Source organism: Dermacentor albipictus, chromosome 1 (genome assembly GCF_038994185.2).
Source record: "Dermacentor albipictus isolate Rhodes 1998 colony chromosome 1, USDA_Dalb.pri_finalv2, whole genome shotgun sequence".
Lineage (NCBI taxonomy): Eukaryota > Metazoa > Arthropoda > Arachnida > Ixodida > Ixodidae > Dermacentor > Dermacentor albipictus.
In genome coordinates this window covers 479,724,714-479,740,218 of record NC_091821.1, presented here as the reverse complement: position 1 = coordinate 479,740,218, position 15,505 = coordinate 479,724,714, and the positions used below count along the sequence as shown (strand labels likewise).

General features: G+C 46.0%; 1 protein-coding gene across 1 annotated transcript in view; it reads left to right on the top strand.

Moving 5' to 3' along the window:
• LOC135901430 (neprilysin-1-like) overlaps positions 1-15,505 on the top strand; it is a 50,999-nt gene that overhangs the window by 11,638 nt on the left and 23,856 nt on the right. The window contains exons 3-4 of the mRNA XM_065431224.1: positions 4,228-4,537; positions 13,485-13,650. Of these exons, the coding sequence (XP_065287296.1) occupies positions 4,228-4,537; positions 13,485-13,650 (476 nt within the window). The remainder of the gene's footprint in view (positions 1-4,227; positions 4,538-13,484; positions 13,651-15,505) is intronic.

Genomic DNA, 15,505 nt, shown 5'->3' with positions numbered 1-15,505 from the left:
CGTAGCAACAAACATCAGAAGCAAACATGCAACGAAGCCGATGAAAGCACTGTAGAGAGAGTAAACTTATTTTCGAAAACGCCGGTACATGTTTCCTTAAGCACTGGATAAATTATCTGTTTCATTGAATGTTATATTTAATTAATGGTGAAGGTCGGTAATGTGAGACGTTCTTTTCTGCATACTCGGTACTTGGCAGTAGTTTCCAGTGGTGCCTCATTTCGAGGCTATTCAATAGAAGAGAAGAATACGGCTCCTTTCCACCCTGTGGAAGTCGATGGGCAGCGACTGTTGCCGACTTTAGACAAGCACAATTGACTTTATATGAGTATCGCCACCCCAACTAACGTTAGACGACGTGAGACATGCTCTACCACCACATGCGACGCACTTCACGCGCGCACACAAGTGTGCGGGGTTTTGCCTCTATATATGGTCCCATGCTTCAAAATAAACTTGTAAGTCGGCAATTGTGTGCTTCATATCTACTTCTCGTCCTAGTCTTGTGTGCTAAAAGCATCAGTTATGAAAGAAGCCCATATTGGTATATCCTATATGAACTGTATGAAAAGTGCAGCATACGTCCTCAACCTTCTAAGCCCTCCGCCAAGCGCAAGTGCCACATTGAACTAATTGAACTTTTCGAAGTAAATTACGCTTTCAAAGTAAATTGCGCCAGGAAATTCGTAAGGTTCGTGCGACTTGCACACAAGTTGCAATTGTAATTCGAATGTAATACGACAAAACTGTTTCTTGCGCGGTAACTCAAGCCCTTTCCCAGCTGCCGTTCGAGGTCTGTGTGAGTGGCCGCGGCAGCTTGGTAGCCCTACTGTTTCTTGGGTGAGCACGAGCCCACGAAAAATCCCGACCAACTGGAGGCTTACAGCTTCGCTGTAAACCATAGTGGGTTCAATGACGGAACTGAACATGGGTAACTCCGCACAAAAACCCGAAGGCCACAAACGCGTGCATAACACTTTCGTGCCAACGCGCGAAAGTAGCGCACTGAGATGTTGGCGCGTGCGCCGCGTTACATTGCAGCGAGTTGCTTGCAACCGTTCTCGTTGCACAAAAATTTGGCCCTTCTGGTAACACTTGGCAGAACCCGAAGTGATGGTGAATAGCTAGCATTCTTGCAAAGTATTCCACATAACATTGATTCCCACAGCGCGTTGGACCCGCATAATTTTTTTGCAAACCTTTTGCAGCCTGCACTGTACGCCCCTTCCTTCACCGCCTAACGTTATATATATAGCGGTGTAGTTTTGGACGTCTGATATATGCCCACGCATGGCTGATGAGGGACCTAAAATTTCACGTGAGGAAGCCGAGGGCATTACCGAGGTGGGCCGTATGCTGTCCTTTGTACTTATTCCCCTCTTCCCTGGTGTCTAGTGGCATGCAGCAGGACTTACGGGCCAGATGACTGCTCCTAAGGCCACATACCGCGTGACGCCTGCGGCTTAATGGATATTCCACACGGACCGCCGTAGCTTTGAGTGGCGCAGGCTGACTCTCCCAGAACCAAGCACATTTACACAAATGACCTAAAGTGAACATAGGGACAGCCACCGCTGTAGCTTATTTGGCAGACCGTCGCACGCATCTTACATAAGTTGTGGGTTTGGCAGGCATCAGTGGCAAAGCTGTGAAATCACATTGATTTTTATTTTCCTTTATTGGTTAGGCCTAACGCATTTATTGGAATATTGTTGGATATTTCTTTTTTCGAAAATGTTGTCCGAAATGAGCTATCGACCTATATACGTAAAGAAAGCTAGCACAGGTACCACACTGAGTTGCTCCGCTGCGCCTACCGTAATGCCAGTCTGGAGGCTATCAAGACTGGCCTGAGAAATGCTGCATATCTAACGCTCTCGACGGCGTCTAGGGTTGATATCATGTGGGGGGCCGAGGAAGTCTGCGAAGTATCCGACAAGACCGAGTTTTTTGGCAGTGTCGGCGAAGATGCAGCTTATTGAATGGCGTGATTGTGTAGTCGAACTTACGGTAAATAAAGGTGTGTCGTGCTCGAAGTTTTTCGTTTGACGTAAAAGATGTAGGTCCACCTAGCCATATTCGAATTATTCTTTTTTATATGTCGGCGATCTCAATGTGCATGGTGTTTCTACGAGGAGCTTAATTAATACTTAAACATAGCCGTCTTGAAGTAAATGGACTATTCCTTCGGATACATGCTGTCAGTGGTGGGGACTACGGGGTGAATGGTGATACGTGGTAAGTAGTCACTAATTAACAGAAGCCCATTAGGGAACTTGTAATCTCTTAGCTTCAAGGAGCTCATCGTAGTTGCGAAATACAAGAGATCTCCGTTCGAGCCATGTGAATTTTTGGATCTGGAAAAATGAGATCACCCGCGGAACTGTGGCACGATGAATTTCGGCTGTCAGAGCACGCGAAACGGAAAATGAGAGGGCGCAGCGAGCACAAACACGCGCCCCTCGAGCCGACATTCCGCTTACGTCACCCAGCAGCGGGCAGCCAGCGCGCTGTGACAGCAAGGAGCACGAAGTCACGTGACGTATGCAGAACGTCACATGAAGGGGCGCAGCTTGGTGCTCAATGCGCCTGCTCAGTTTCGGTTTCGCGCGCTCTGATAACCGCAATTCGTCATGCCACAGTTTCGCGGGCAAACACAATTTTTTTTTTCAGATCGGAAAGTTGATATGGCTTGTACGGAGAGCCCGCATCAGTTTGCCAATTAGATGTATAGAGGTTGATGAATAAATGTTTGTTAATTAGCTACTAATTACCCCGTATCATCTGTCACCCAGTGGTCACCGCCACTGATGGCCTAGCTTACCAAGTTTACCAAGGAATTTTCTCAGCGACGCGTAAATCAGTTTCTAGACATTTCCTTTGTCTTCAAACAAAATCACATTTGTTGGCAGTACTCCCCAAGATCTTCGAAGCCGTTGTTAAATTTTCAATCCAAGCATTCCAAAGAAGTAAAAAATGGAATTGCCATGTCTTGCCTTAAGTCTTCTCTCACCAGATCCTGCATGCACGAAATGAGCGCCAGTTTTAATGCACAGGTCCGGCGCCTATTACAAGCAGGTTATCCTAGCGTAACAGTGGCCACTGTGGCTGAACGCCTAAAGAAGTCGGTTTCGAGGGGGACGGACGTGATTACAGAAAGCAGTAATAGCAAAAAAAGAGTAGTGGCTATTCCGTACATTCATTCAGTATCGCACAGGCTTAAAAAAGTTGCAAGTAGATATGATGTTAATGTTGCTTTCACTGCTCCCAATAAGCTAGGTAAGATATGCGCTGCCGTGCAGAGGAAAAAAGGAGCAGGTAAAAGGCAGAAAAAGAACAGATATTTGTCCAGTGAAGCACGATAAGAACAGCAGTTTTACTGTATCTAGTATGGGTATGGTTTATAAAGCTCCCTTTAGCTGCGGCCAGTTATACGTAGGGCAAACGGGACGGTGTATCAGAGGCTAATGGAACATAAAAGGTCATTAACCGGTAGCTCGCCTTCTTATCTTTCCCTACATTGCCAAGATTGTGATTGCACGCGAGTTAGATGAATGAGCGATATTGTACAGGCACAAGAATGAAGATACGCGCCTTATGGTAGAGGCATGGCATATCTATAATGGTGGAAGTGCGTGCGTGAGTCAACCTTCGATTACTTTACATAAGAAAGAGATTAAGTGCCTTAACAGCTATATCTCACGTATACCGGTACATGTACCCGACTGACACGTGGTGATACCATTCCAGAGCTCGCGCACATGAGTTTTGTGTCTTTTCTTTTTTCGCCTCAGTGCTCCCTTCAGTCGGCGTTCGTGTTGCCCACTTCTCTTGTGTCCTGTCTGCACGCCTAACCTATTTTGCATAATGAATCCTTACCGACTAGCTCAGCTTTCTGTCGTTCTAAGCTCCGAAGGAAACCCCCTTTTTTCAAAGGGGCTATTCTTAGATATTACAAGAAGTCTTCGTAGAAACACGCGGTATAGGGGTCGATTCATCTTCGAATAATTGCGGTATATCGCTAAAATTTCAGTACTCACCTAAAGGGGATTCTGGTATTCAATGAATGAAAAAAGAATGGTATTTGACCAAGGCCCCTATCCTGGGTCCTTCAACATTTCTAGGCATCTTATGGTTCTGCCAGACTATTACTTTTCGAAGGAGGAACATTTGACCTTTCGCGCGACTGCCATAATGACCATGCACGTCACGTGGCCGTCCTCGTAGGACTCCCGAGCCCCGTGCAGTCCAACACAGCTGGAGGTGCCAAGGAGGCCAGTCAGGGTAAAGAGGACACTCACACAGGACGAGACGGCTTGGGAGCGCCCTTGCAAGGCACACCGACGGTCTTGCCTATGCCAGCTGATCATGGTGCTGTGGCCGACCATGTCTCGGGTAACTCGTCAACGTTGCCAGCCGTGCCCTTCAAACTACCGCCAATGGTTGCCGTGGATGAGTCCGCACCTCTTTTCCCTTCAGCAGCTGGGCAGAATGACTCAACGGCGCTCGTAAAAACGTTACAAGAAAGCCAGAAGAGGTAATGCCCTACCGCGCTTGCTGACAAGTCCACACCTGCGTCATACTTAAACCTTTATGTGCCGTGCACGAGTCTTAGTTAACTTTTTTTTTGCGTCATAACAGCCATGGACGAGTCTGTCTGGTCCACGTGTCTGTGCAACTCTTTCTAAGCGGCAGAAAAAGATTGCGCTCGCCCTAACCGTTTTTCCTTTCTGGCCTGTTTCGCGTTCGTCCGACAGAGGCTAAAAAGGGCGGCTACCGTCCGCGTGTTGGCGCGCCCGTTGGCAAACCGTGAGGCGTGGTTTTGATATGATTCAGTCTTCAAGCTCGGGAGATGATTCGATCCTGCATGAAAGTATTGGCAGTGATGACTGTGCTTTCGGTGTTTAGACACATCCAGCGACTCTGGTGTATCCCACCACACAACAACAGTTTTTATACGGCGTGGCAGTGAACGAAGTTAGTTGGACGAAACCTACCGACAGCACCTCCTCGTTCTACTATTCTGCATTTTCAGGCATACTGTGAAATTACTACCGCAATGTCATTTATTATTAGAATCTGCAAAAAAAATGCTATTCAGGTTTGAAAGAAAATATCTTTTTCTGAACCTTTTTTTTGGATAACCATGCCGGCACTTGTGGGGTAAAGTACTTGAAGCATTTAGAAAGGCCAAGCCTTACCTTAACTTCTATGTCGTTTGATATTTGTTGCTACAAATTAGGCACGGCCTTCAACCTACCGTACCGAATGCTCTATTCTCGTCAGAACACAGAAGATAAAGCACTACGGCTTTTTTGAAGGCTTAGGAGTGAGAACAGAAAGCAATGCTGGGTTCTAGTGGCCTCCTTTTTGCCATTGAAGAATAGTTCTCATGTCCATTTTGAAGGAGACAGCTATAACATGTCAGGTGTTCCTCCCCTATTATTTCTGTCTCTGCCTCTCTCCCGCCCTCCTCGACTGCCTGCTGCTGTTGTGTAGACGCGAAGACCCCGACCCCCCTCCTCCTTCCGAGTGAACGCTTTCATAATACAGGCGTTCAAACGAAGCACTGTAAGTGGCCAGTTCACAACGCACAAACCGAGACGAATATTTCTGCAAATCTATATCTGTTTAACGATGGGGTAGACAACGAATTAATCGACAAGCCGTATTTTGTGTGTAGTAAGGCACTCTGGATGCCCCTGCTTCTATGGAAGAAGCAAGAAGGGAAATGCTTAATTAAAGCGAACAACTTGCTTTTAACTACCTTTTTGCGGTTGTGCGCTCTCCGGGTATCTTGCCTGAGAGAAAGGGCGGGTGGTCTAGGCGAGAGCTACATAACCCAGGTACAGGGCACGTTCTTCCGCCGCACGCCGACGCACCTCTCTGGCCCGCACGTGCTGTCGCACGATTACCAGGTGGCGTCTAACTTTAGATGGCGCGGTTGGCAATGTCGCTGAGTCGCGTTTGTCTCCTGGCGACGCGATAATATCGAAGCACCCGATTTCCGTGGCGCCTGGGCTGATGGCGGCGAGGCGCGTTCGTCGGTCAATTTCGGTGCACACCTCCTGTCGAGATGCGCCATTTTGTCTCACTGCGCCACCACGGCGTCGCATATCAGTTGCGTGGTATTGAAGCGAATGGTCGGAGGAGTATCTGGCCTCTGTGGGCTGCGCAAGCGGATAAGAAATTGTCAAGCCATCATCATCAGTCTGGCGTTATTTCCTTGTCGTTATGCTGCCGTTGTCGCGTTTCTGTTTTCATCCTGTCATCTTGGTAATGCTGCCATCGTCCTAATCCATTCATCCCTACAGTCGTCGCATCTGTATTCTCGTTGCGTCGCAGCAGCGCTGTCATGCTGTCTACGAAAATATGCTGATATTTTGTGCCTCCATGACCGAACACCGTTATCGAAGAGAGATATAAGTTTAGAAAGTAATGTTAGTGTGCTCATGCGGTTTCCACGGTTCGCACGAGCTATTCGCCGATTTTGACGTCTTGTTGAATGGTTCCCGGCACTATCTTTTTTTAAATGTTATTCAATGGTAAGTCAGCTGCGGCAGCGTAAGTAGCATTAGGCATGTGGCTGAACTGGAGCTTCTTTTGAATTCCATTTGATGACACAATTGCTTGTGTGCGCTAGATACAGCAAAATACAAGAAACGGGTTTGCGGTACGAGAAGGAAAGGTAGCCGAAACGTCAAATATATTTTTTTATTACTGGGTAAGTTAATCGGCGACGCATCAAGATGGCGCAATTGTGAAGTTGGGGTTGCATACAGCAATATGGCCACAGGCAGCGCTTACACTTGAAGCGAACGCAAACTAAAGTGTGCTTTCTACAAGGTCATCAAGTTGTGTATGTTCCCGCCGTAAGCCATAAAAAGGTTCCAGGTTGTTAGGTATAGAAGTTTGAACTGCAGTCATTAGGACTGCCCCTGCCTCTTGGCAACCGGAGGAGTTTATGAGAGTGATTAATTGTGTTTGGTTGTGTTAACAATTCAAAATACTGACGCTTTTTATACTCTTGAAAGGGGGAAGGTGTACAGTAACACCTTTCTATAACAAAGCTACATGGGGAGACGGAACTATTTCGTTATATCAGTTACTATGTTATTACCGCTGTCTATATAGCGTCGCTGCCAACATTGTTCGCTGGAGGTTGTTTGGCGTTGTCATGAGTTACCAACAACCCTCGACGCACCACGAAGATGCGAATTTCGCTTTGTTCCTACGCGCGTTACATTGACACCGGACGGAAATACATTACATGAACACAGAAAAAAAGCATGTTTCTTAAACGTTACATAATGAAAGAAACTGGCAACATCGTCGCTGACAAGCATAACGGCTAGCTGTCATCAGCCCATTGTCGCCTATCTCGGAGGCGCAGAGATCGCTTTAGAGCGCAGCTCTTTAGGCGCCCCTTCCAGGAAATACTCTTGTAATGGGTGTACTTAACAGTTCCGAGGGTAACGTCTGTTCGTAACCAAGAAGGCAGGTGACGCAGAGCAGGAATAGGTGGTTGCCCGAACGGCTCACACTCGTGCTAAGCACTGGCGATCACTGCAGACATAGAACAGACGATCTGGCTGAACTTCTTCATTACACTCTTTATAATTTAATAATTTATTTACGTTGTCAGGGCTCGAGGGCATTACAGAAAGGAGTGGTTTGAGCAAGATGTAAATTACGAAATGATTAAAAAGTTACTTTCTAATTGTACATTTCTAGCTTATGGTAAATCGCAAAAATACCAGTGCGCACCAGGAAGGTAGTTTTACAACTATACAATATTATCTGATATTGAAAAGAATTAATAAGGCACATAGCCAGTAATTAACAAATTCAGAGTACACAACGACTAGCAAGGCTCTGACTCATCGTTTCGCGACTGCATCGGTTCTACCCCTTCTCTGCCTCCTCTACCCCCTCTCTACCATTTTATCTATACTCCGTTCCATACGTAGCAGTCAAAGCTGTGGCGTCTAGGACTTCTTGCGGTGGCTTCGTTCGCACCTGAAGCGATATTTTTTCACCGCAGTTGTGCGCAACTGTTTTTAAAGCGAAAGCTTTACTGGCCGCGAACTTGCGATTTCACCATGGCCGTGCTCCGAGGAGGCACATGACGTCACACCGCGTTCCTCGTCACACCGCGTTCCTCGTCGTTGCGTTCGCCTCTGCTCGCTTCGCCAGCTGCGTCGCATGTTTGATAACATGTCGGAGGATTGAAAAGGAGAGATCGCGTGGGCCGCAACCACAGTTGAGGCGGCAGTATGAACGGCGACAATTCTGATAAGCAGGAGGAGACCTGGAATCGACTTCGGATTGAGATGAACAGGAAACGAATCGCCAAGGAAACAGACGGACAGCGCGCCGAACGACTGGCTAAATGCCGCAACATAGCTGGACAACCAGACTAACCTGGACTTGCAATCAAGATTAACCAAGGCTAACCATGCTATGCCTTAGCTTTCGCTACGTATATCCAGGCATAGCCGAGCTAAGCCACTGATTTTATTATATAGGCTCAGTATTGAAAGAAACAAAATTTAATCTTTAGAAACAAACACACTGTGGTATACGGCCGCTAATGCGTTGTTTTAGATAATTTTTATTTTTGTTGTTCTTTTCGGGCTTTTCATTTGCAACCCGTCGCGAGAAGCCTCACGGGCATGCACGCGCGAGCGAACGCTGTTGGCGCTCAGCGAAGCATGGACGGAACGCGCGGAGTGATAACTTTCCTTGACCGAACATCTTGCGCAGCTTCCACAGCGTTGACTGCTATGTGCGGAACGGAGTATAGCTTCCTTCTGGACTTTCACCTTAGTACAAAGGTAATCGCTGCAATTTCTGCAATGCTTTTGCGGGGGCACGGATTATTACACACTGTCAAGAGGCTAATGTGCCCACGACCAGGGAGTTCCAGAGGGCATTGTGCACATTCGACGCGGTCCAAGCGAGTTTCTCGAGTCGCCTTTCTTCTCTGCTGCGTTCCTGCCATGTATACACACGCTGTGAACCATTCCCCGAAGCGCAATGCCAGACAGCAGTAGCAGCAGCAGCAGCAGTGGGAAAGTCGAAGAGCAGGAAGAGGCAAAGAAACCTTCGCTATTCTACGGAAGCTACGCAGGAGCCATTATCTCAGCCAGATATCTCTCCGGAATGCCGACGAGTTGTCTCGGCAGGTGTCTAGCAAAATGGTCGATTCATTGCCAGTAGAGCAAGTAGCTAGCTGTCTTCGAGATAACGCTGATGCATAAGCACACTCCTTTCCAAGTACCGAGGTGAAGCGGTGGTCTCAGGGTGTGTTTCTTTTTATTGAGTTTTATTTAGTTGTGCGTCATGGCATACGTCATAGCGGGAATTTCGAATTCCTTAAGGTTTACACGCCACGTGATGGCGAAAGAGAAGGAAACTGAATGAAATGTCCACTTCCACGTTACGCTCTTCAGTGAACCTCTTTGACGCCGACATAAGTTAGGTCACTGGGGACGCAGCCTTTGATGCTGATCCCAGCATAGTGCAGAATGTAGAAGTGATAGGTAGGGTAAAGTGCAGTGATCATAGGTTAGTGAGGGCTAGGATTCATCTCAACTTGAAGAGAGAGCAAAGTTGGTCAAGAAGAAGCAGGTCGACCAAGAGGCAGTTAGGGTAAAAGCAGACAAATTCAGGCTGGTACTTGCAAACACATATGTAGCCTTAGAAGAGAGAGATCACGATGACATAGAGCTAATGAATGAAACCGTAACTAGGTTGGCTTCAGAGGCAGCAAATTGAAGTGGGAGGCAAGGCACCAACGCAACTAGTAGGCAAGCTCTCTCAAGTAACAAAGGACCTAATAAAGAAATGATAAAAAATCAAAAGCTTCAACTCAAGAGATAAGATATATTTGCGGAACTGTCAAAACTGGTCAACAGGGCGACAATAAGTGATATTCGAAACTATAACATGACAAAGACTGAAGAAGCCGTAAGAAATGGGCGCAGTGTGAAATCAGTGAGAAAGAAACTTGGCATATGACAAACGAAGATCTATGCACTGAAAGATAAGCAGGGTAATATCATCAGCAATCTCGAAGATACAGTAAAAGCAGCGGAAGTATTCTATACTTACCTATACAGTACCCAGAGGAGTTAGGATAACTCCATTTGAAACAGTAATGAACAGGACACAGAAACTCCTCCTATAACTAGCGATAAGGTCAGAAGGGCCTTGTAAGACATGAAACGGGGAAGATTGGCAGGAGCAGATGGAATAACAGTCGATTTAATCAAAGATGGAAGAGACATAATGCTTCGAAAACTGGAGACTCTCCATACGAAGTATCTATCGACTGCAATGTTCTAAGGAAACTGGAAGAATGCAAACATTATACTAATCCACAAGAAGGGAGACGTTAAGGAACTGAAAAATTATAGGCCCATTAGCTTACTCCCTGTATTATATAAAATATTGACCTAAATAATCTCCAATAGAATAAGGGCAATGTTGGATTTTATTCAACCAAGGGAACAGGTTGGCATCAGGAAGGGATACTGTACAATGGATCACATCCACGTCATTAATCAGGTTATCGAGAAATCCGCAGGGTATAGTAAGCTTCTCTATATGGCTTTCATAGATTACGAAAAAGCATTTGATTCAGTAGGGATACCAACAATCATAGCGGCATTACGTAATCAAGGAGTACAGAACGCTTACGTAAATACCTTAGAAAGTATCTACAGAGGTTCTACAGCTACTTTAATTCTACACAGGAAAAGCAGGCAGATACCTATAAAGAAAGGGGCTGATAGGGAGACACAATCTCTCCAATGCTATTCACTGCGTGTTTGGAAGAAGTATTCAATCTATTAAACTGGGAAGGCTTAGGAGTAAAGATCGACGGCGAATATCTCAGCAGCCTTCGGTTTGCTGATGACATTGTTCTATTCAGCAACAATGCAGACGAGTTACAACAAATAATTGAGGACCTTAACAGAGACTGTGTCAGAGTGAGCTAGAACAGTTATATGCAGAAGACAAAGATAATGATAAATATCCGGGCAAAGGAACGAGTTCAGGATCGCCAGTCAGCCTCTAGAGTCAGTGAAGGTATACGTTTACCTAGGTCAATTAATCACAGGGAACCCTGATCATAGAAGGAAATTCACAGAAGAATAAAAATGGGTTAGATCACCTACGGCAGACATTGCCAGTTCCTGAGTGGCAATGTCTGCGTCTTCTTACTCGTCATTATCATAGCAAAGAAAGGTGTACAATCAGTGCATTTTAGCAATGCTGACATATGGGGCAAATACTTGGAGACTGACTAAGAAGCATGAGAAAAAGTTAAGGACAGCGCAAAGAGCGATGGAACGAAGATTGCTTAGCAAAACGTTAAGAGACCGAAAGAGAGCGGGTTGAACCAGAGAGCAAACGAGTTTTAGATGATATTCTAATTGACATAAAAAATATGGAGTTGCGCAGGTCATGTAATGCGGCGGTTAGATAACCGTTGGACCATTACGGTTACATAATGGGTAACAAGAGAAGGGAAACGCAATCGAAGACGATGGAAGACTAGGTGGAGCGATGAAATTAGGAAATTCGCGGGCGCTGGAATCGGTTGGCGCAGGACAGGGGCAATTGGCGATCGCGGGGAAAGGCCTTCGTCCTGCAGTGGACATAAAAGAGGATGATCATGATGATGATGATGATGATGATGATGATGGTGATGTGGTAAGGTTTAGTTACCCAACTTTTTATTTATTGGCTGTGGACTTCAAGTATGATGTTACTCTTCAATGAACCTCTTTAAAGTAAACTTGGGTAACTAGGTGTTTGCTAGTTGGTATGGCCACTCCACAATTACAAAAAAAAAATTCATTGAAATTTTATATGCTTGGTGGAATTGAAGCCACGCCACGTGCATTACCTAAGGTGGCGCCGCTAGGTGAGTGGCAAGCGCGAGAGAAGAGCCCGGCTGCATACATTTCCTCGTTGGCAATATGGTGTGTCGCTGCACTGTTTCAATGCCAATCGTATCAAGTCACCGTCGGCCTTCATCGTGGTATAAACTCTACCAGAATTTGCTTCTTTTCGGTTGCTCTCAGTCGACGAAGTTATTGTTGCTCCTGCTTACAGCGCTTCGAAACCAGCCTGCTTGATTGCTCCTTCCAATTAATCTACAATCTTCTACATCTACGAATCTACTACTACTAATCTTCTACATCTACAAGTTTCTGGAGAAATTGGCATTTCTTTTGTGTGATTTCGCGGTAGGTCTGATCGCGTGCAGTTTCTGTGTACTCAGCCCCAGCTATCACCTACTGTATCATGGCGTAGGTGAATGGAGTGTGCTCTAATGTGTCAGCATTCTTACGGAATTTGACGCACTTTACGCGGGCTATCTATGTTCGTATCTTTTTACGTTTCTATCCGTTTTTGCTTCAACCTGAGTCACTGGTTAGTCCGGGGTCGAATGGGTAGCCGCACTCTCAGCGTTCGCGGCCTCCGGCGCTCCCCGCCATAGAGTTTCATACAATAATTACTAGAGGGAACTCTGGCGCTGCTGTCATTGTACCACCATGGGAATGATGGGAAGTACATGGATTTGTCGGATCTTCGTGGTTGTGGACTCAGAAGTTCTTGTGGCTTTGTATATTACGCTACATAGATCTTTATGTCGTAAGTTTCAGCGCAATCTATACTCTTCGAAATGCCGAAGACGCCACGAACACGCACGATTGCTGTCAATTACAACGATTGATCTTGTCCAGGTGGCCATATCGAAACGCGCCAAGCGTCTCAAGACACTGGCATGCCCGCGATAAATTCATTAGAGCGTTTCACTCGCTTGTCGATACATGCGTCCGTGGCTTGGTGGTTTCGAGGCTTCTGTGCTAGAGTTCCTGTGTTCGAATCCTGCCCTCGGACAATTTAATGATATTTATATAATTATTTATTAGGCAGTAACATTCTTTAAAATGACGAGTTTACAAAATCCCAAAGCCATTTTGAAGCCAAAAGGGAGAAGTTTAGGGAAATCCACGTACTTCCCATGATTCCCATGCAGCTCCCGTAGACACTAGCGCCAGAGCTCGCTCTAGTAATTGTATGAAACTCTATGCTTGTCGTCTCGGAGTCCACGAGCGGACTTCTCGGCAGTGCCACTAGATGGCGCAGCGTGTCCAGAAAGACACCCAAGAGAGGAGCGGGGCTGCCGAATGACACGTTACTTAGCGCTCGCACGCATAGGCGCGCCTATAATCTCGGAGGCCACGCTCAGGCTTCCACACGGCGGCGCTAGAGGGCACCGCCTGTTCTCTTAGGGAAGCGAGAAAGAGGAATCCCACTGCAGTACACGCCTCACACTTAACTGGTCTCGACCTGGCGATACGTCGTGCCGCTATATTTATTCCGTGCTAAACGCACTACTATCGACAGTCACTGTGAGATGCGTTCCGCCGCTATCTTTTCTTTTTCTTTTTTTTGTACAGGAGCACGGGCTGTATTGGCACCTTTCGTCTTACGGCCACACCGTCGCCTGCACACGCTATTCGTTCGAAGACACCGCCGCCGATTGCGAGGGCCTTCGCGCCGTGCACAGAAATGGCGGTGCAAGACAGTTCCACCATTGCACATGGCTTTCAACGGCTGTACAGGGTACGAAATTTGGCTGCGCTTGTGCTGAAATCTTCATAAAGTCGTACACTAGGACATCGCGAAATAATAAGACTCCCTGCGCACATACGTCATGTCGTGACCATGTCACTTCCACTTTGCAGATTTCGCTCAGTCCGTATTGGTTTTAGTACGTTGCTCGTGCTTCTGTGTTTCGGGCGTAATTTTTGACAAAAAGTACATAACTTCGTAAATCACTCTGGCCACCACTGAATGCAATAAACCATTAATGTGCAAACGATTTCACCAAACAAAAGGAAAAATTTGATGCTCATAGTGTAGCGAAATGATTATTTACCGTTTCACCTGTACATGTAATGTCGGCTCATGAGCATCTCTAAAGCACGCGTTACGTTTAATGTGGTAGCTCATGATATTCAGCAGAGTAAATTTCTATTTGGCTTCCCGGTTCGTGGGTCACACGGGCATGTGTCCATTCTTAGCCAATCCTCTAGAATGCGTATGTGCCGCTGTGACCCAAGGTGAATTAAATTAAAAATTAAGTTATAGGGTTTCACCTGCCAAAACCACGATATGATTATGAGGCACGCATTAGCGGTGGACTTCGGAAATTTCGACCTCCTAGGGCTCTTTAATGTGGACCTAACTCTAATTATGGGGGGCATTTCGATGGGGGCATTTCGCCCCCATCGAAATGCGGCCGCCGTGGTTCTTTCCCGTGACATCGTGCTTAGAGCCCAACACCATAGCCACTAAGCAACCACGGAGGGTAACGTTACATTATACAGAGTGTTTCAACTGTCGTGCACCAAGATTTAAAAGTATGCAAATGCCACGTAGCTGGTCAGAACCAAGGCAATGTTCTTTGCGGTCGCTTGGAGATACTGAGAATTTTTCCATTCCACTGTCATTAGATAGTCTTAAATATTTAATAAAATTATCAAATATTAAAATGAAATGATATGTGTCAACGAGAAAATTCTAGAGCAACGTGAAAACTTGAAAACTTACGATACATGTTTCTGTTTCTCAATGTGGGCTACGCAAAAGTGTTTTTCCGAGCGTGAAAGGAGCCCGCGAATACGCGCAAGGTGCCTCGATCGGCTAGCTGCGCGGCAATTTTGCGTGTATTCGCGGGCTTCTTTCACACTCGGAAAAAAAAAACTTTTGTGTAGCACATGTCGAGCAACAGAAAGCTGTATCGAGAGTTTTTCAAGTTGCTAAGCGATTTTCGCATGAATACTTTTCATCTAACTAATATTCGGGAAGCTGTATAATTAGAATAATTATGTAATTAGGCACACTGTAAAGAATATGTTGAGTATCTCCAGGCGACGGCAAACAACACTACCTGTCCAGCTACGTGATATCTGCGTATATTTCAATCTTGGTGCATGAAGAATGGGATACCCTGTATAAGCACCATACATCGCCTTCGTGCTCGTGTCTTCGCTGCGTAGACGTCACATGCAGCATCCGCATAACTTAGTGTTTGCATTTTCGCATAGCTTGTGAATGGTGCAGAGCCTAAATATAAACACTGCACGATATTACAGTTGGGACTTGTGCCGCGCATAAGCATAAATATTGCACGAGATTACAGGTTGCATACGATAAAAATAAACGAAACTGTGCGCACTGCATTTAGTTGTGTAGAATTTAATTTACCGTTTCAGTAGAGCATTCACTCGCATGGATTCCAACGTGTGCTTTGCATCTGCGTAATTTCGTTTTATTGTAGGGACATGTATACGTCGGCATTGTGGCCGGTTTGAAAATTCTTTAAACTTGCAGAATTCTGGCCATGTCCTACTTGTCATGCACTTTGTGGCAGATGCGACGTGGGCTCGAATGATCATGCGTCTTATTTATCGTT